This window comes from Macrotis lagotis, chromosome 5 (genome assembly GCF_037893015.1).
Source record: "Macrotis lagotis isolate mMagLag1 chromosome 5, bilby.v1.9.chrom.fasta, whole genome shotgun sequence".
NCBI lineage: Eukaryota > Metazoa > Chordata > Mammalia > Peramelemorphia > Peramelidae > Macrotis > Macrotis lagotis.
Genome location: NC_133662.1, coordinates 18,966,143 through 18,986,958, shown reverse-complemented (window position 1 = coordinate 18,986,958; position 20,816 = coordinate 18,966,143). Strand labels below are relative to the sequence as shown.

At 42.6% G+C, this 20,816-nt stretch overlaps 1 protein-coding gene and 1 long non-coding RNA gene across 5 annotated transcripts; one reads left to right on the top strand and one right to left on the bottom strand.

The window, feature by feature from the left end:
* Nucleotides 1-1,189: 1,189 nt before the first annotated feature.
* LOC141523616 (H-2 class II histocompatibility antigen, E-S beta chain-like) lies at nt 1,190-19,975 on the bottom strand. Its single transcript, XM_074236936.1, has 6 exons — nt 19,773-19,975; nt 5,207-5,476; nt 3,846-4,127; nt 3,049-3,159; nt 2,628-2,651; nt 1,190-2,459 (listed from the first exon to the last, which is right to left on the bottom strand). The coding sequence occupies exons 1-6, from the start codon at nt 19,870-19,872 to the stop codon at nt 2,446-2,448; spliced, it is 801 nt and encodes a 266-aa protein (XP_074093037.1). The 5' UTR covers nt 19,873-19,975; the 3' UTR covers nt 1,190-2,445.
* Nucleotides 5,643-15,229, top strand: LOC141523617 (uncharacterized). 4 transcript variants are annotated; one of them, XR_012478538.1, is made up of 3 exons: nt 5,643-5,890; nt 7,088-9,987; nt 11,453-15,229. It is a non-coding gene; the product is annotated as an uncharacterized LOC141523617 (long non-coding RNA). The 4 variants fall into 4 exon arrangements; XR_012478537.1 differs by lacking the exon at nt 5,643-5,890 and having other exon boundaries at nt 5,899-7,883; nt 9,905-9,987; XR_012478539.1 differs by lacking the exon at nt 5,643-5,890 and having other exon boundaries at nt 5,899-9,987; nt 11,453-11,529; nt 14,587-15,229.
* Nucleotides 19,976-20,816: the final 841 nt, after the last annotated feature.

The following is a 20,816-nucleotide window of genomic DNA, read 5'->3' as shown; positions in this document are numbered from 1 at the left end:
CCTTCCAATATATTGTATTCCAAGCCCTACGTGCTTCCAATGTAGTTGCTGCTAAGTCCTGTGTGATCCTGACTGCAGCTCCATGATATTTGAACTGTGTCTTTCTGGATGCTTGTAATATTTTCTCTTTGACATGGGAGTTCTGGAACTTGGCTATAATATTCCTAGGGGTTGGTTTTTTGGGATCTTTTTCTCGGGGTATTCGGTGGATTCTCTCCATTTCCATTTTGCCCTCTGCTTCTAGAATATCAGGGCAATTTTCCTGTAGTAATTCTTTGAAAATGATGTCAAGGTTCTTTTCCTGATCATGACTTTCAGGTATTCCAATAATTTTTAAATTATCTTTCCTAAGTCTGTTTTCCATATCAGTTGTTTTTTCAATGAGATATTTCAAAATTTTCTTCTAATTTTTCATTTTTTTGGTTTTGAAGTATTGATTCCTGATTTCTGGTAAATTCATCAATTCTCCCTGAATTCTATTCTTTGTCTGAAGGATTTGTTCTCCTCAGAGAGTTTTCTTATCTCTTTTTCCATCTGTCCAATTTTGCTTTTTAAAGCATTCTTCTCCTCAATAAGTTTTTGAACTGTTTTATCCATTTGACCTAAGCTAGTTTTTAGCATGCTATTTTCTTCAGCATTTTTTTGGATTTCCTTGACTAAGCTGCTGACTTCATTTTCATGTTTTTCCTGCATCTCTCTCCTTTCTTTTCCCAGTTTTACTTCCAACTCCCTCATTTGATTTTCAAATTCTTTTTTGAGCTGTCATAGCGTGAGCCCAATTTCTGTTTTTCGTGGAGCCTTTGGATGCAGGTGCTTGTGCTTCCTCATCTTCAGACGAAGTATTTTGATCCTTCTTGGGCTCATTTGCAAAATATTTCTCCATGGTCTTCCTCGTTTCCCTGCTCACTCATTTTCCCAGCCTGGGCCTGGTTTTGTGGTGCTTCCTGAGCTTTTGGGACACTCCCACAAGGGTCTCAGTGTGTGAGGCTCTGTCCTCCCTCCTGGTCTGTGAATGACCATAAGCACCTCCCTCTGCCATGGGGCTGAGGTGGGGGGGGGGGGTCTAGACTGTGATCAGGATCTGAATGTGGTCAGAGCCCCAAAGTCCTGTTCCAGGGGCAGAGGACCAAGATCACGGTCTCTCTTCACTCCCCTTCCTCAGCTCAATGGCCTCATGCCCTGGAGGCTCCTGCTTACTGGCCCCCCTGCTTCTGTTTCCAGGTCATGAACTTGAACAACAATGGTGAAAGAACAATTTAAGATTGTGCTCAAGTATCAACATCTCCAGGCCCTTTGATTCTGTGATCTCACTGCTTAACATACATGCCAAGGGTGTCAAAATGGGCAAAAAATATCTCAAAATTGCATATATGTCTCTCTATATAAATATGTATCAAAATATTCAAAATAATACTTTGTGGTAGCAAAGAATAGAAGCAAAGTAGGTGCCATCAACTGAGAAAGGACTAAGGAAAGTGTGTGGCAAATGAATATAATACAATTGGATGGTAACAGAACAAGAATGAGAAATGCAGAGAATCATGGAATGAACTGATAGAAAAGTGTCAGCAGAACCTGGAAGAAACATAACCAAGACTTCAAAATGGGGGTGAATAGTATGGAAAGATAGTTACCAAGCCGAGTCACAGAGAAGAGAAAATAAATACTATGTGGAAGAAGTGAGAAGACCGGATATGTATAATTGCATATAAATTGCAAATAAAAAATTGTTAAAAGGGGATAGGGTATATTGTAAACACAAATGTTTTATTAAAACTTTAATTTTTTCAATGGAGAGGCACATGACAGCAAGCGCAGGTTACAGTTTATGATCAATCTGAGCAGAAGTGATAGAAGGAAAGTCATCAGAGAGAGGGACGATCTGAAAGAGGTAGGCCCATCACACAGGGAAAGTTGAGATTTCTGGACAGAGAGTCTGTGAGGGTCATTGGTATCAATTTTATATCATGAAATGCAGAGAAAGGCCAGCAGCACGTTGGTTAATCATCCTCTGCTGCATTTATGGAAGGACAAGGGCAAGACACATTCAGGATAATGTGGATGGATCCCAGGCTTCACCTCTGGAGACATTTCACACTTTGATAGATTCTACAAATTTGAAATGCTGCAGTTTCCTCCTCTGCTTCCCTTTCTTTTATCTCCATATCAGCCACACTGATTCTCAATCTTCTACTTTTGGAGTGAAGATTAAAGGGACAGAAATGTATAAATCATGGGTGCAAGAGCAAAGGAGAGGGAAGAGGTCTTTAAAGTTCTGGTGGAGAAATACCAGAATCCAGACAGAGTCAAAGTGACAGGGTAGGAGCTATTCCAGGGAAGGGTCAGCAGAGCTAACCTCCTGGAGATCTGGGCACAAGCAGAGGCCTCCAAATGTGGGAGGGAGGCTGAGGGGAGGCCACAGTCCAGGGGACACAGCCTCAGGGATCAGCTCAGGAGCCCTGCAGAGGACACAGAATAGTCAAAGAAGAATCAACATGTGGGTCTGAAGCCACAAGCAGAACTACTTCTTCCCACTAAGGGCCCCCAAATGTCTCCTTAGCCTCAGGCCCCCTGGGCAGAGAATGTAGCTTTGAGACTCCTGATCCCACCTGGGCAGAAGATCTTACCTGTTGGCAGTGAACCCCGATTTCCTGAGAAAAGAAGAGAGATAGACATACACATACTTGTAAGTCATAGAAGTAAAGGGAACAAAGTTATGAGCACTGAGGGAGAGAGAAGGCTCCTTTCACTGCCCAGTCTAGGCCCCAACACCTCAGGGAAAGTCCTTAATCAATACTTGGGTGGGGCAGGTGAATAGCAGGGGAAGGGGTTAAAGGATCAAACCTGAGATATCTCCTAAGCCTGTCTCTACCAGTGAATATGGGATTCCCTAAGGCCTTTGCCCTGGGATCTGACCCCCTTCACCTTATTCTATAAATTCCTGGGAAAGAAGAGCCAAAGCCTGGGCCAGACCACCCCTTCACTCTCTCTGGCCTGCAGGAGATCTTGGAGGGGAGGGGGAATCTCAGGGTGCCCAGAGCATCTCACCTTTTTGACTCCTCTGGTGGACAATGAGGCCAACCCCCAAAAAGATCAGCCCCAACACCAGGCCCCCGACTCCAGTCAGCATCTTACTCTGGGCAGATTCAGACTGTGCTTCTGGGGAGAAGAGACACCAATGATCAAAACTTTCCCCCCATGAGCCAGATTCATTTGTGAGCAGAAGGGTCTGAGGGAGCCTGAGAAATTGGCTAAATCCTTTGTAAGAAAGGATGGGACACATACCTACAATTATTACTATTTTTTTTATTTTAATTTTTTCTCTCCCCTTTAGTTTATTGCTCAAGCGAGTCTAAATTTTTTTAGGGAAGGGGTATTTTATTTACTCTTAAACAAGAATATTTTATTAATGTATAAAAAGCATTTGTACAAAATGAGAATAAATATTAAATATTAAAAAAAAAAAAAGAATGGGACAGATGGACAAAGGGCCTTTTGGGACTCAAGAGAGTGAAAGCTCATTAGAGACACAATCCATCTCAAAGCCCAGCTCCCGTACACCAGGGGCAGGGGTCTGTAGGCTGATCACAGAGTCCCAGAGAAAGGCCAGCTCCCAGGATTAGGGCCAGCAAGTAGCCAGCAAGGATCTCAGTTTCCATAGCTCTTAGTTTAGCCTTGGCACTAGGGCCTGTGCCATGGAAAAGGGGAGCTGGGTAGAACCACATGGGGTTTGTATTGACCCAGGCCAGAAGAAAAGAGGGTATAGAATACACTAAGGGTTCTCAGAGCTAGTTCCATGTCCTGAGCAATGTTAGAACTAGAGGGATGAGAGAGCACTATCTCACTCCAGTCCAAGATGACAGGACTGTCAAGGCTGGAATGCTCCACATGGCAGGTGTAGACATCTCCATGCTTGGGGGTCATTTCCAGCATCACCAGGATCTGGAAGGTCCAGTCTCCATTGCTCATCAGGCCTGTGGACACAACCCCAGCTGTCTCCTCCTGCCCATTCAGGAACCACCTGACCTCAATGTCCCCAGGATAGAAACCAGTGACAGAGCAGACGAGCAGGTTGTGGTGTCCCAGGGGAGTCAGCTTGGATGGATACACAATCACCTCGGGCACAACTGTAAGAAAGAAGAAAGATCCTGAGTGAAGGAGACAGAGCGGGTCTCCTTGTGCAGCTCCCACCTCTGTCACTGATCTGTGACTGGGCTCAGCTCTCCTCTTCTCCCCAGGGCTAGAAATGGGCATCTACGTTCCCCCTAAGACTGGGGATCTGAACTAGCAGCTGGAGCCCAGGAGTCCATGGGGCTGAGTGATCCAGGCCCCAGAGCATCAGGATTCAGTGACAGAAGAAGTAATGAGCTGGTGGGAATTAAAAGGAAAACTTGGTCATGGACTAACTGCAAAAGTGTGTTATAGATGCGGATCATACAGTATGTCAAAAAGATTTCCAGCTCAAATACTAATTACTGTGATCAATCCACTGAAGAAACGGTGAATCAGGAGACCCGTGGGGACCATCTCAGCCCAGTAGACACCTGAGCATCCCGAGTCTGAGTCCAGGGAGAAGCAGGAATATGTCTGGGTTCTGGGGAAAGACAATCTGAGAGATGAGGCCTCGGTCATGAGGGTCCGTGCGCCCGGAGAAGGCTGGGGGACAGGTGGGGGAGGCAGGAGAGGGCAGAGCCGGGAGGCCGCTGCGGAGCTCAGTGTCAGGGACAGGGGAGGAGTTTGTTGCAGATGTGGAAAGGTCCGGGGCACCGGGCCCTGAGCACTTGGGTCGCGGTTTATCTGAACCACTTTGTGTCCGGTCCCGGGCCAGGCCCGGTCCGCTCGGTGGCCCCACTGGGCCTGGTTCTGTTTTCTTCTCCGGCTCAAACTACAGACGAGGAAACTGAGGCAGAGTCCCGGGACTGGTCCAGGGTCACGGCGGGCCCGTCCAGGGCCGGATGAGAGCTCGGGGAGATGCGTCCCGCAGAGTCCAGGCCCGGGAGCCCCGCGGCCTCGTGGAGGGGGCGCCCCGCGTGGGGGGCCTCGGGGCTGGGCCCGGCGCCATGTACCCCCGTTGGAGCCCGAGGAGGCGACGCGTCTGGGTCGGACCGAGGACAAGGGGCTCCGGGGCGCCGGGCCGCGGGGAGGGGCCGCTGGGCCTCAGTCTCCCCTCGATCTCCCGTCTTCACCCCCCCGCCCCCCCACTCACCGCTCCGGGGCACTAAGAAGCGCTCAGCTATCTCGTAGTTGTGTCTGCACACGGTGTCCACCTCTGCCCGCTTCTGCTCCAGGATCTCCTTCTGGCTGTTCAAGGACTCCGCGATGGGCCGCCCCAGCTCCGTCACCGCCACGAACTCCCCGACGTCGCTGTCGAAGCGCACGTACTCCTGCCGGTTGTAGATGTATCTGTCCATGTAGCGCACGCGCTGCGTCCCGTTCTCGTGGTGACACTCGTGCTTCCCGTGCTCCGTGAAGTGCTCTGGGGGGGGCACGGGGGCGGGTCAGCCGGACGGGCACGCCCCTCCCCCCTCGAATCCACCACCCAGGAGGAGGCCGCCAGCCCCCGCTGCCCTTTCTGCGCATGCTCAGCGTCACCCTCGGGGGGCCAGAGGCCCCAGCGATGAGGTCACACCGGAAATCCGGAGTGGAGGCGGGACCGGAACCGGAGCTGCCCCGCGGACACGCCCCCGGCCTGGGGCAGCCGCTCCGGACTTTTCCCCTAGGTGAACTCGCTCAGCCAGAAGCCAGGCCCTGGCACAGCCCCCCCCCCTCCTGGCACAGGCTGCCCCCGCCCTGTGTCCCGGCACCCCACCCTCCCCGCGGATTCCTGACTCTTTATCCTCGGTCTCCCCTTCTCTGGGCTCTGCTGCGCTTCCCCAAGGAGAGGGCTCAGGTAAGGAGCATCTATTAAGTGCTCACTGTATGCAAGGCCTCGTGTTAGGTGGAGGCAATGCAGACATGAAGAATGGAACAATCCCCAGACTGATGTTCAGCCGGGATGGAGAAGTGTTCATGAAAGTAGAGACAGGACAAATGCAAAGGAAGACAAGATGCAGAGGGAGGAAGACCCTGGAATTTAGGGGATCAGGAAAGGTTTCCCCTAGAAAGGGGTGCTTGGTCTGGACCTGAAAGGAAGGGGATCCATGAGACAGGGGAAGGAGGGAGTGTAGTCCAGGAATGGGGGATGCCCAGGGGCATATTCCAGAGATAGGAGATGTCTAATCTGATTTATCTTTTATGGAATTGACATTTCTGATCTATATTTCTGATTTAAAATTGACCTATGAATCCCTAGTTGGGGTCTACAAGTCTGGAATGTAGGTCTGGATACTGACTTGCCCTAGGCAGGAATTATGTCCTTATCAATAGAGATCTGAAGGTAGACCCTGCCTCTCTGTCTCAACTTATTTTCTGTTATTGATAGAATTCTAAAGCTGAATTTTAACAGCTGTGGAAAGACAGTGAGCTAAAAAACACTAATTTGAGTGGGAATTGATCCGTGTGCCCACAGTAGGATACAATGGACTTCCTTCTATCCTAATTTTTATCTGTTTTGTAAAACAGGATACAGAAGCCTTAAGTTAAGATCTGTGACATCTTTAAGGATTATGTGAAATCGGATTGGTTGGTCACCAAAATTCCTATGGCTCTTTGCTTGAATCCTCCCAGCCACCCAAAATTTGTTTCTAAGATCCAAGAGATTAATACTTCATTTATAAAAATGACGCTATTGTGGCATATGTATGTGAAGCACTATTATTCTATTAGAAACCAGGAAGGATGGGAATTCAGGGAGGCCTGGAGGTATCTGCATGAACTGATGCTGAGCAAGATAAGCAGAACCAGAAAAACACTACATGCTAACAGCAACATGGGGGTGATGTTCAACCTTGTTGGACTTGATCATAACATTGGTGCAACAATCAGGCACAACTCTAGGCTATCTGTGATGGAGAATACCATCTGTATCCAGAGTAAAAAATGTGGAGTTTGAAATAAGACCAAAGGCTATTACCTTTCATTTAAAAAAAAATCCATTATTTTATTATGTAATTTTGCTGTCTCTTATACTTTGTTTTTCTTCCTTAAGGATATGATTTTTTTCTCTTCACATTCAACTGAAATCAATGGATACCATGGAAACGATGTAAAGACTGACTACCTTCTGTGGGGACTGGGGAAAGGGAAGTAAGATTAGGGGAAAAATTCAAAATAAATAAAATCTTTCTTTTATTAAAAAAAACTACTAACATTAGTTCCTTTTTAGCCTAAGGAAATTATGGTGAATAGAGATGAGTGCAGTGGGTGAGGAAAAGACCAGTTTGGGCAAATCACAGAGTCCTATGAGATAGAATTGGAGCCAGATTGTGAAGGAATAAATAGAGTAAGTTTTAGCTGATCAGAGAAGAAATAGGAAGCCATGGCTTCTATTGAGAAGAGTGATTTAGTAAGATTTACTTTTAAGAAAAAAAACACATTTTTAGTAGTGTGAAAATCTAGAGTGACCAGAGAGTAGAAACAAGGAAGAGTGATTATGAGACACAGTAATGTGGGTGAAAAATATCTGTGTAGTCTAAGTTATCCCAGCCAGTCTGAGGGCTCCCTGGGCTGCATGGACCCTAATCATATGTAAATTGACTCCTATTGTAAAAAGAAACTCCACAGTTAAATGTAAATTCACCAAGACAAGAGCAAGTTCCCTGGTTCTGCCTCCTCCAACTTCTGGCTTTCAGTCTTTATGGGTTGGCTGAGCTTCCATTGATGGGTCAAAGTTAAGAAGACAATCATCTTCTACAGGAAATGATGTGTTGGACTTAGAGGTCACACACTTTGGGAGAAGAAAGACCAAGAAGTAGCTCACTTGTTGGAGAATATCTGAATCCAAGGTGGGACCACTCCCCAAGCACCCCCTGGTCCAACCCATTATAGAAGACATTTAATTCACAGAAGTTCTCTCTGCTCCCTTCTTTCTCCTATAAGGATGGACATTTTCTTTCTCTCTGTAAGCTAGAGCCATGTGCCCCTGGCCTAGACCCCTGGAGAATCCTTGTCCTTTCTTTAACATGACTAGACTAAGCCCCCCCATGCCTGTCTCTCCTTTCCCTCACACACTCAGCTCTGCCTGGTCTCCAGGCTGCTTCCTTTGTCACTCTATCTCCCTCAGGTTTCTCGTCCAACTTTAATTATTCAACCTATCTTCAAGGAGCTAATATAAACCTGTCAGGCTTGTAAAATAAAGCCTGAGCTGTTTGAACTCCAGGCTAAAATGTGGATTCTTTCCCTTGTGAGAATTCCCAGATCTAAACCTCGCCCCCAACAAGAAGAGATGGAGGGTCTACTCATATGGGGCCATGGGAGAGAGAGGGTTGTATGGAGGAGGAAACTGAGGGATTAGTCTAGCAAGTATAGAATTGTGGGAAGTGTTGTGGAGCTGACTCAGTTTCCTTTCTATTAAATTATGGGTAGAGTCCAATTTCTGTCTTGTGAGAAAATTGTATTCAATTGTGGAAATGGGGAGAAAACCTTATTTCCTTGTTTAAAATGTCCAATATAATATTCTAATTGGAATTCTTTGTATTTCTGATTATAAATTACTCTCGTAGTCTTTAACTAACAGTTAAAAAATGTCAGTCTGCATGGTAAAGCCTGTCTCCTACAATGTTGACATCACCTGTGTCAATACTATCTGCTTATCTCAATGTTAATACCTGATGAACCAACTTCAAGATAAGAGATCTCCTGGATGATCAGAGTTAATACTATTGCTATTTGTAAACATTTACTCTTCAGCATAAGTGGAATTCTTGTCAATAGGAATTTTAAGTAAATATGATAATGTTTAAGAGAATCATATTGTAAATCCATGTCATCTATGTGAGATCTCATTGGCTGGTCACCAAAAGTTTTATAATTTTTTATTCGTTTTGTATAAAATGGCCCCAAAATGTTGTGTCAGTGCTGGCATCTGTAAGGGTGTCATCCACCTGTGGGTTTAGGTAAGATCCTAGAGAATTAAATTTCATTTATAAAACTAACTTTGATGTTTCATTTTTAACCTAAGGAAATTATGGTGAACAGAACCTAGCCCTGCATGGCTGGACAGCTGGAGTCCTTGCTGCTTAGAGACCCTTAGCTAAGGCTCCAAGTTATGCTGATCAGATACAAGGGCAGATCCAAGGACTTGGGCAAAGTGTTTTCTCACAATTGAACATCCCACACACTATAAGTCTTATCTGAAAACTGGTCCCTTAGTGTTCTATCAGCCATTCTTTCCAAGCTCCTAGGATTGTTCATAGACTTGGTGAGGGGGAACATCTCTTTTTAAGATTTCAAGAGAATTGCACCTGTTTGCTCTCCTTCTTCTGATGCAGAGAATTATGAATGTAGAAAAATTATAACCAGAAAGAAATTCTGTAATTTTTAATGCTGTGAAATATTGGAATCTTGTTAATGGTGTAGAAGGCTCTTTGCTCTTGAGATGTAAATTGACTCCTATTGTTTCACTGTTTAATGTAAAATTTGTATCCTGTCTCCTCATTCCCAGTCCATAGTCTTCAGCCTTCTTTCTGGATTCAGTCATGTAGGGAGGAAGGGATTTCCCCTTTTGTGCCCAGATAAGGGGCAAGGCTAGAAAATCTGGGCTGGACCTCCACTTGAGCAGGTCTGCTCTCTCTGGCCCACTCAGGTTTTCCTGACTGTCTTATTCTTGCCTCTCTCTCCCTCTCTTTGTCTCTGTCTGTCTCCCAAGCAACCTCACCTGGCCTTTTGTTATGCACCCTGTTTTATAGTGCTTATTGACCCTTCAAAAGGAGGAAAAGTTTTTACCTGTTTACTTTGCAATAATTTGTAATAAAATACTGAGCAGTTTTAAAATCTCAGAGAACTCATGAATTCCTTTGTTATTCAGTACCACAAAAATCCCAGCAGCAACATTTTGGTGACCCAGAGGAGACCCACTGAATCTCTCTGAATCTTCTTGGAGTCTATGAGGTGAGAGAAACTCTGGACTAGGCTGCTTTTTCTAAATCTGGCTAAACTGGACTCTCAAGAAAGTACTTCCCATTTTAAGCTTTTCCCTTGCTCTCGGGGAATTTGCAGGGGACAGTTTCTGAAGTCCAGTCCTTGAGAAGACTAGGTTTTGTGCTGTGTTTGGATAGACTAGTTAACAATCTGGGATGCCAGAGTTGGGGTCACTCCTTGAGGCCCCCTGTTGGGGGGTCTGTTTTGTGTCAGACCTTGATGGGTGAAGGCAGTACTCTGATGATTTGAAGATGGCTTCTGAGCCCTTCTTTTGAGTAGCTTAAATTTGTCTTTGGGGGTAATCCAGGAGTGGATTTTTTCACTGAGAGTTTGTTTGTTGAGAAGGAAGTGGCTGGTTACAGACTCTGCCTCCACTCCTGCAGGGTGATTTCTTATCTATGGCTCAACCTTTGCTTTTTCTCTTTCTTTTTGAAATACTCTCTGTCCCTCTTTGCAGACCCCATTCCCTTGGAATGTCTTTGGGGAGGAGGGGTAGGAAAAGGTTCTTACTTCTTAGGTCCAAAAGCTCAATCCTCTGTCCCAGCTGGAATGCAAATCCCAATGGGTAAAGATCCCCAAAACTTGGTCTAGCCCCATAGCTTCCTTCCATGTAGACATGTGTTTACTAGATTCCAACCCCCATTCTCAAAAGGCATTAACTCAGCCAAGAAGCCCCAGCTTTGGGGTTGTGGAGAAAGGGGAAAAGGCCAGACTGAGTGTCATGACATGTGGTCAACTGAATAAGAGACAAAAGGGGAAGAATAAAACCTGTGCTGGGAAATTCAGATTTCATTTTAATTAAGCCTATGCCAGTAACTAAGATCTCTGTAATAGAGTAACTAGATTTGAACTTCATAAAATAACTTAAGAATGCATTCAAACATATTAAGGACATTTAACTGATTCTAATTTTTGACTGGTCTTGTTACAATTCAAAAAAATTAATAATATGTATATTATGTATATGTGCCTGTGCATGTATGTGTGTGTGTGTGTGTATTTAAAAAATCAATAGGACATTTTCACACCTTTCCACTGGCCTAGAGAGATGGGGAAAATGTTTCTACCTTTGAGATTTTGGTGCCAGCCAGGGTGTCAAAAGAAAACAAACTTCACTTTGGTAAATGTGTAACCTCTCTGTTCAAAAGAATTGTACTTGTGTCTGTGTTGAAAAGTCTTCTGTCTGTGTATGTAATTCAGATCTGAAATAATTCTGATTGCTACCTGAGTTATATGTTATTCCTTTTATTTTGGGCTTTGGATTTAATTGTTTTAAAGGGGCTAGTTTGAAATTAAGTAATAAGAATTGAATTAACCTCTTTACTATCCAATTTTTATACCATTTGACCTGGATTAGAAGTTGTAAAGCATATATATCTTTTCATTTAAATCAAGTTTAAATTAGAAAATAAATAAAATTTAGCATTATTTGCAGATGAGCTGTGCCTGACTTTTTAGAAGAAAAGGAAAAAAAAGAGACTGAGATCATCTATGGGTTGCATTTGAAAGTGTGTAAGTTAAGTTTTTCTTAACCTAATATTGTCAGTTGTATTCAACATGTGCTAATTAATTGAGAACTTACATATACTCTTGCATTTAAAAAAATGTAGTTATTTGTTGACTTATTGTTTCATTTGACCTGGAAATAAGTGCTGAATTCTTTAGGGACATCCTTCCCGCAAGACACTTTAAAAAGGGGGATGGAAGACTTTTGATGAGAAAGGTCTGTACTTTGTAGTTAATAAAGAAAATTGCTAAACTGGAGAGTATTTATTTTGGGAAAGAAAAATACTGTACTAAATTTTGTAATCTGATTTGGTTTGATGTTAAATTAATATTGATAATCCATTGTCAAAAAAAGCTCACTAGGTTCTCTCTTGGTGAAAAAAAGTGTAATAATCTTTTCTCATCATATGTTAATGAAAAGGAATACATACATATATATATATATAATATATATATATATATCTGACTAAAGTAAACTCTATTTAACATCTGTTATTTGAAAGTAAGAAAATGTATCTATTTAAAATCTAATTTGATGTGAATGTAACATTGACTAACATCCATGGCATAAATAAGAATTAATTGAGGTTTTTAAAATTATCATATGTACAAGTTTGAATCCTTGGGAGTTCTCATTTTCTTAAAAACAAAAGCATATTTTAGATAGAGGTAAATAAGCATGTAAAACAATGTAACATGAGTTATAAGATCAGCCTTTAAATTAAGGAACCCTCTTCATTGTTTGATTTTTGTTTCAAGGAAGTGAGATGTTAGCCTAAGTATCTTATGTTTAATGTAAGGTAGTAATTTATGTTTAATTTTAAAAGAAGTCAAAAATTGCAGATTTCTTCTCTCATGTAAATTACAGACCAAAGAACAGGAAACTTGTAAGTATGTCCTAACTGTGGGATGTTTTCTGCTGATTTGTGTGTGTGTGTGTGGGGGTCTATAAGTAAGATGTGAAAAAAAACCCTTATGAATTATGTGATATGCCTTTGTAAACATAATTATTTGGTTATCTCATGAATATATAAGCTATTTAATTCTGTAATAGTATTGAAGCCTTGAATTAATACCTGATCATTTTATAAGGATGATGAAAAAAATATCAAAACCAAGACCACCACTAGGATTCCAAATATTACTAAGTAATATATATATATAAAATATAATTATGGACATATTGTTTTGTAAAATTTGATCATACATGTGTTAATTGACTTGATTACCTGGTTGTCCTTATTATTGTTTTAATACATTGTAATTAATAATACATGTGGTAATTTAAAGTCAGCTAAGGTGTTCTAATGGTTTTTAAGAATTCTGAAAGTAATCATTTATAGTTTGAATATGACTAGTAATTAAACAGGATTAATGTGAATTGTCTTTATATAAGTTTCCAGCTATATATGTAAACTGGGACTGTTTTGGTTCATTTTTTATGTTCTTGCAAAGCAGTGGGGTGAACTGACTTGTCCAAGGTCACACAGCTAGGTCATTATTAAGTGTTTGAGACTGGATTTAAACTCAGGTCCTCCTGACTCCAGGGTCAGTGCTCTATCCACTGCACCAACTACCTGCCCCAAACTGGGACTATTTTGGAAAAATATATCCCAAAACTGTGGTTGCTTGCTTTGAGATAAAAGCAACTAAGTAATACGAGAAAAATAAAATAATAGTGATAATTTGAGATTTCTCTGGCAATCTCTAGCTAATTGTTATGTGAGAAGTCTGGAGATGATGGACAATTTCCTAGCCAAAGGAGATATTTTAGTTATTTTAAACATAGTTTAATAACTAAATGGGTTCATTGTAAAAAGTGCTTTTTAAAAAAAATTCAATTCTAAATGTGAATTAGGATCATTGTATTTTTACATCTCAAATTCTGCTTATTGTATTTCCTTTACAACACTGTCCTTAGATACATGAGCAACAATTAAGTTATGATTTTTATCTGGATCTCTTATACCAATCTACAGCCTGAGACACTCTGATTCCTTAGTGCTCAAGTTACCTGAAGCTCTAGTTATAGGTAATTGCTGTATTACAATATATTGATAATTGATCTGTCTGACATCAGGTATATTAAAATAAAAAGAGAACAATATGCCAGTGAAGCCATTAAACTATGAGATTTGACTAGAATACTGCAGATGGAGTGGGTGGCTTTTGAGAAAACAATCTTGGTTGAGAAAAGATTCTTTAGAAGGTAGCACTATGTTGACATACCTGGAACCTGGCTCATTGAAAAGGATTGTCTGGAACCACTGCCTGTAAAGGACATCTAATACATGAGGGAACATGTCCTCATGTCCCTGTGTGTATGCTTAAATAGCAAATTGCCATAATCATGCCAGGTGTACCATAATATAGTAGGAGAGTGAGCCATTGGAACTCTATCTTCTAAATCTTTAATAACTAGCAAGTCTTGGATTTTTTAACAAAGTATGCGATTCTTTATCACAACAAGTTCCCTTAGAAAAGAAATATCAGTATGACTGCTTATATTAGGGTAATGCTATTTTTTGGTCTATTTTTTTAACTGCCTTAAAGGAGTAATCTCGAAAATTTTTCTTCCTCAGCATGAATTTTTGTTCATTCTAAATATGGCTAAAGTCAAGATAGAAAATTTTGTTGCAAACTACTTACTGGGCATGTAGAATTCTAAAATGATTATTCAGTACATTTGTCTATACTATTCTTGAGCTTTTGGTTACAATTTAATGTGACATCCGTTGATGAATCTGTGTTATAGATATATATGTTTTTATGAAAAGAATTTTGATATTGACTTAGGGGGGCAGCTAGGCAGCACAGTGAATAGAGCACCAGCCCTGGAATCAGGAGGACCTCAGACACTTAATAATTACCTAGCTTGGGCAAGTCACTTAACCCCATTGCCTTAAATAAATATTTTTTAAAAGATACTGACAGGATCATAAAGTATATTTCTTGCTCTTTATATTCTTTTCAGTTTTTTCTAATTATTGGACTCTGTTAAATAGTTTTCTCTGTTAAAGTCTCTTTCTCTGGTTTTACTTGCTCAATATTTTTTTTTCCGAGTTTTGTTTCTCTAGGTCATCAGCTGTACATCTCCAATAGTGACCTCTGCAGGATGCCAGTCAGCTTTACGAGTCCGGACAATAGTTATTCTCTGAAGTCTGCCCAATGGAGTTCTCACTGCAATGCATTCATCTCCAAATGGATCCTGAAATTCCCAAAAAAATCTGGGTCCTGAATAATTCAGGAGTGTGTGGGGTAAATGATGCAGAGAATTAAGAAAAATTATGATCAGAAACAAGTTCTACAATTTTTAATGCTGTTACATGTGGGAATCTTGTTAAGGATGTGAAAGACTCTTTGCTCTGGAGATGTAAATTGACTCCTGTTGTTTCATTGTTTAATGAAACATTTGTTTCCTGTCTCTTCATTCCCAGCTTTCAGCAGTCTACCTGGTTTCAATCATGTAGGGTGAAGAGGGATTTTCCCTTTTGCCCTCAGTGCCCAGTTAAGGGGCAAGGTTATAAAACCTGGGCTAGATCTCTCTCCATTTGTCTCTCTCTCTGTCTCCCAAGCAACTGTTCCAAGCCTTTTGTTATTCACACTGTCCTAAAGTTCTTGTTGACCCTTCTGAAGAAGGAAACATTTTAACTTTGTTTACTTTGTAATAATTTGTAATAAAATCCTGAGAAGTTGTAAAATCTCAGAGAGTTCTCAAACTCCTTCATTATACAATATCCCAAAAAATCCCAGTGGCAACACTTCCAATTGGGAAAATCCCTAATCTTTTCTCTAATTAGAATCCAAGTTACCAAATGCTGTATTATTTCCTTTTAATTCATTGGCCTTATTTAATTAATTTTTTAAACTATATACCAGTTTGTCTCCCCTCTTTTCAGGTCCCAGTCCTAAGTTGATCTAGTTCCAGTTTGTGGAATAATTGGCCTATATAGTTTAATAAACCTATGTACTCAGAAGCTCGAACCTTTGTTTGCTCAGTCATTTCATCTTTCATCTGCCAGATATAAGGGATCTAATGGCAGTGACTCTGTGGAGGGGGGAGTGGAAGAATCAGAAATGAAACCAAAGTCTTGAATCATGAGACTAGAAGAATTGTATGATATATATTATGAATAGGAAAGTGGAAAAGAGGTTTGGGTTTGGGAGAAAGCAATGAGTTCAGTTTGGGAGAGGTGTTTAAGACAGCTTAGAGACACCCAGGAGGCAGCAAGTGATACGGTAACGAGCCTGGGGTAGGAGACACAGATCTAGGAATCATCTGAACAGAGATGGGGATGAAGGCTATGGAAGCAGATGAAGTAATAGGAGAGAGGAGAGAAGAGGACCCAGGCCAGGGCCTTAGGAAACATGCCCATTTAGGGCACAGGATGTGGATGAGAAGCCTGCTAATGGTCTGAGAAAGAGAGATCAGTCAGGGAAGGAGAAAACCAAGAGAGAGCAGAGTCACAAAATCCCAGAGAGGAGAGAATCCCCAGGAGCAGAAGGTTCAGATGCAGCCAGGTTCAGATACAGCAAAGTTCATGAAGGATGAAACGTTGACATTGGCTTTGAAATAAAAGATATTCAAAAAAGAATGCAAAAATAGATTTTATCACAGCTCTCAGATCCAAATTTTACTTGGGGGAGTATAGGGGAGAAGAACAGTGAGGAAAGGGTGGGTGCATGTCCATGATAAGCTTGGCAAGGGGGTTGAGGAGGAAGCAGGTACAGAGAAAGGAATAAAATGAAGCAGGACAGGACCTTTTCTGAAATAGAAGTCAGGGTTCTCAACAACTAGTTTGGCCTAGGAGATGGAGCATTGGGCTTGGAATCAGGAAGACCTAAGTTCAAATATGACTCTGGGGAGCTGGAGAAAGAAATTGCAAATCACTAAAAATATTCATGATCCAAAGTCACCACCCTCTATTCTCCTCTCTCCATACTTCCTCTTTCTCTCTCAGACTTCTATTACCTCCCACCCCCTTCATTTCTCCTTCTCTAGAGATATTTTCTGAATACTGATCTTGGTTCACCCTTTCTTGTAGTCTCGCTTCCTACATTTCCAGCTTCCTGTCAAACATCTCTACCCAGATGTTCCCAAGCACCTCAAACTAAACATGTAAAAGTCAGAATCTTGTCCCTGAAATCACATCTTCCTCTTGACTCCCTGATTTCTATGAATGGCATCCCCATTCTGCCTTACACCAACTGTAGAAAACCTAGAGTAATTTGGGACTTGGGTCTCTCTTTTGCCCTCCACTCCCACAGAAAAGTCAGAAAACCTGACTGATTTTTGCTCTCCAGGGTCTCTTCTCAGTCTCACCATGACCACCCAACTTAAAGACCTTTAATCCTTAAATATCCTCACCCACACAAATATAGCAATTTACCATACTGACTTAAATTTCCCTGGTAATTACTACTGTGTCACATTGATTAAGTTACTAATTTAGGGGCCTTAGCAACCTCATCTATAAATGAGACACTTGGCTGAGATGATACCTAAGGTTCAGATCCCAGGATTATGTGCAGATACAGAGTTTCAGGGAATCACCAACAAATTAAGCTCCCTCAAAAGAATAAGGAATTAGGAAGAAGAGAGAAACCTTGGCCTCAGTCTTTGGGACTCAGAATGACATCTATGTGGTCACCAATCCAATGGAATCAGACTAGATCTGTACACCCTGGAAACTCGAACATCTCTAGACTCCTTGTTTCCTGGATATTTGTGTTTTCTCTTGGGAAATTCAGCCTCTTAAAATGGGAAAATATATATTAAGATGCTCCCGCTTTCAGATCCTGATGTTACCAAATTCCTCACATTGGCCTTCTGACTCTTGCACACATCTGGAGCCTCTGGCCCCTCTTTGCTTCCATGGCCCCCCTGAAATGTGGTGATAATTCTGGAATCCATCCCCAAGCATTTGCTCAGATCAGTCCTTCCCACCAGGACCACAATCTACACTGTGGGTCTCTGACAAGCTCCAGCATCCAGGTGTGATGGTTCCATCTCCAACATCTGCTTTGACTCCTAACTGATCTCTGTGGTTTAAAATATTCACTCCCAAGCACACAGCTCCCCCAGGACTCTCAATGGTTGTTTAAAGAACAACTTCTTTAACCTAGAGATCAAGGTCTTCTCCTCTGCTCCCATTTCCCTTTCTAGTTTTTTCCACATTTGTCCACATGAAACCTCAGCCTAAGCCACAATCTATTGACCATGCCTCAGTTCCTCCTTGTTCTTGCCTTTTTATAGCATCATTCTTCCTCAAACATGGTTTCTCTCCATTACAGGTGAGGCCCCACCATCCTCCCAGTCTCCTAGAATCACTCCCTCAGTGTCATCCTCACTCTCATCTCATATTGAATCTCTTATACACCCTGCTTATTTTCCCTTTGCAGTCTCTTGAATATCACCTTTTTCTGTTCTGACCCTGCACCCTCCTGATCCAGGTCCTCACCTCCTTCCCTTGCACTAGTACAATAACTGCTGGTGGGTCTCCTGGGCCCAGACTCTCCTCAATCTAGTTCATCTTCATTCTCCTGACAAAGGGATCTTCCTAAAGCACATACCTGATCCTGTCATCACTTGCTCAGTAAACTCCTGTAGTTCCTTTCACCTCCACATCAAATTTAAAATCCTCTTTCAATTTCAAAGCCCTTCACACCTTGATTCTTCCTCCCTGGTCGGTCTCTTATTCCTGACTCCCCCTCCTAACCATATTCTCTGTGACCAGTGACACTGGCTTTGCTGCTGCTCTTCCTAGCAGACCCTCCACCCCCACATCTGCGTATTTCTTCTGCTGTCTACCTGATCTGAATACTCTCCCTCCTCATCCTCCTTCTGATTTCCCTGGCTTCCTTCAAGTCCCAGATAAACCCCTCTTCTGCAGGAACACTTTCCCAGCCCCCTTCATTCTAGGGTCTTCCTCTGGAGGTTGTTTCCAAATTGTCCTGAATGTAAATTGTCTGTACAAAGAGGTTTTCATCCCCAGAAGCTTATATCTTTCTGTGTGTCCCCCACAGTCAACACACTGCCTGTACAAAGTAAGGTGCTTAATAAAGGTCTGACTTACATCTAGTTGGATGGCTACTTCAATACTTTGCAGTTTGTATGTACCTGCCCCTGACCACCCATGGCTAACACCACCAGGTTATGGGGCTGTTAGCTGGTTCAGTAGCCATCCCCCTGCTAGGATGGGACATCCCACTGCCCTTGGGCTTCCCCTGCTCAGACCGTGGCAGACTGTCTCTAGAAGAGACCTCCTCTCTTGTCCAGCCCTGGAGAATGGGGGGGGGGGGGGGTCACACACAGCATCTGCTCACCCAGAGGCAGAGCAGGAGACAGAGCTCCAGAGTGGGTCAGGTTCTGGAGAACAGTTCTAGAGCAGGGGAGGATCCCAAAGAGGCCAAGGCTGGCCATGCCAGGAGCCACACCAGGCTGCAGGGAAACAATAGGGACAGCGACAGAGGTGCAGCTCTGATCATGTCCTTCCTAATCAATAATGTCCAATGACTCCTTGTCACCTCCAAGATTAAATTCAAAATTCTCTCCTTGACCTTCAAGACCCTTCACAACCTGGCCCCCGACTTTTGAAGACTTCTTACACTTCACTTTCCCCAGAATCCTGCTTTCCAGTGACACTAGTGTTCTTGTTCTTCCTCCTATACATTTCTTCACTTACCCCTCTGAGTTCTCTCTGGGCTCCTCCTGCTCAGAATACTAGTCCTCCACCCCTCAGCCTCCTGACTTCCCTGGCTTACTTCAAGAACCAACTCAAGTCCTACCTTGCCTGATCCCCCCTTAATGTTAGGGCCTTCCCTCTGCTGATTATGTTCCATTCATCCTGTATCTTTGTTGTTGCTACGGAATTAATTATTTGCATGTTGTCTCCCTCTTTAAACTGATCTCCAAGCCAGGAACTGTCCTTTGCCTTTTTTTCCATCCTTAGCATTAGCGCAATGCTGATAGACAGTAGCTACTTAATAACTGTTAATTGACAAATTGCCTGAAATTATCAGCTCTTGGGCTGGGGGGGGGGGAGCTCTATCAAATCCCTAAACCCCAAGGAAAAGGGGGGGAAGGAATAAGGGGTCAAAGAAAGATTTATTTGGGAGGGGAGATTGAAAAATTGCTGCCCTGTCCCCAGTCCTTACTTTGGTCTGGGCTAGAGATAAGACTGCTCCCCTTGAACCGCACCCCACCCCCCCACATCCGGGGTCTCTGGGAGCTTCTGCTTTGCACTTACCTGGGGTGTGTCTGCCCAAGACCATCTGGGACTTCAGCACCAGCAGGATCAGAGACAGAACACTTGTCCAGAAAGCCCTGGAAAATACTATACCCACCATCCTGGTGACAAGAAGAGGCTCAGGGACCTTAAGAGATAGAACAGGCAAAGGGGTCCCTCACTTAATGGGAACTACCCCTCACTTCTCCCAAACCAAGAATTTACAGATTCTCTTGTCCCCCTCAGGGTTGGGCAACATCAGAGATGAGAACCAATCAGCTTTAGGAATGAAATGCATCATTAGTTCCCTGGCAGAGGTTCCTTTTTACAATGTCTGTTCTAATACTTAAATGTTTTTCAGGTGAAGAAAAAAACTCACTGAAATCATTAGAATTCCCGGAGTGAAGGGGCCCAGATGTCATGTCTTGCCTCGCCTACTACACTCCTCAGATATTAGGGTACTGAAGCTGAACTGCTGGTGTCTATCAGGGAAAGCCTTTACTGTTATAGTGGGTCCTTTAGAACTAGGGAAGGAAAATGTTCCAATATTTGTAAAGAGGGAAGATGGATGACTCTGAAGTTCAATGAATTCAGTCTTTGACTTTCAGAAAAAATTTAAACCACATTATAAAAGATATTATATGTGAGTATTTTGAAAAGTAATTTAAAAAACATTTAAGTCTCATCAAGAATAAATCATGCAGCCACAGCTAGGTAGTGCAGTGAATAGAGCACCAGACCTGGAGTCAGGAGTATCTGAGTTCAAATCTGGCCTCAGACACTTAATAATTACCTACCTGTGTGGCCTTGGGCAAGGCACTTAACCCCATTGCCTTGCAAAATACCTAAAAAAAAGAATAACTCATGCACCAGAAAAACCTTGGGGGTGATGACCAACTTTGATGGACTTGCTCATTCCATCAATGCAATTTTGGGACAATTTTGGGCTATCTACAATGGCGAATACCATCTGTATCCAGAGAAAGAATTGTGGAGTTTGAACTAAGACCAAAGACCTTCAAATTAGGGGGGGGAAATGTTATCTTATTATATAATTTTACTATC

What these genes read in the sequence shown, in the direction of transcription:
- LOC141523616 (XM_074236936.1), bottom strand. Translation starts at nt 19,872, where the DNA reads ATGGTGGGTATAGTATTTTCCAGGGCTTTCTGGACAAGTGTTCTGTCT. An exon ending in CTTCTTAGTGCCCCGGAGCG is followed by an intron (nt 4,128 to 5,206) that starts GTGAGTGGGGGG and finishes TCTTTCTTACAG; the next exon opens with TTGTGCCCGAGGTGATTGTG. An exon ending in CCACCAGAGGAGTCAAAAAG is followed by an intron (nt 2,652 to 3,048) that starts GTGAGATGCTCT and finishes TTCTTTTCTCAG; the next exon opens with GAAATCGGGGTTCACTGCCA.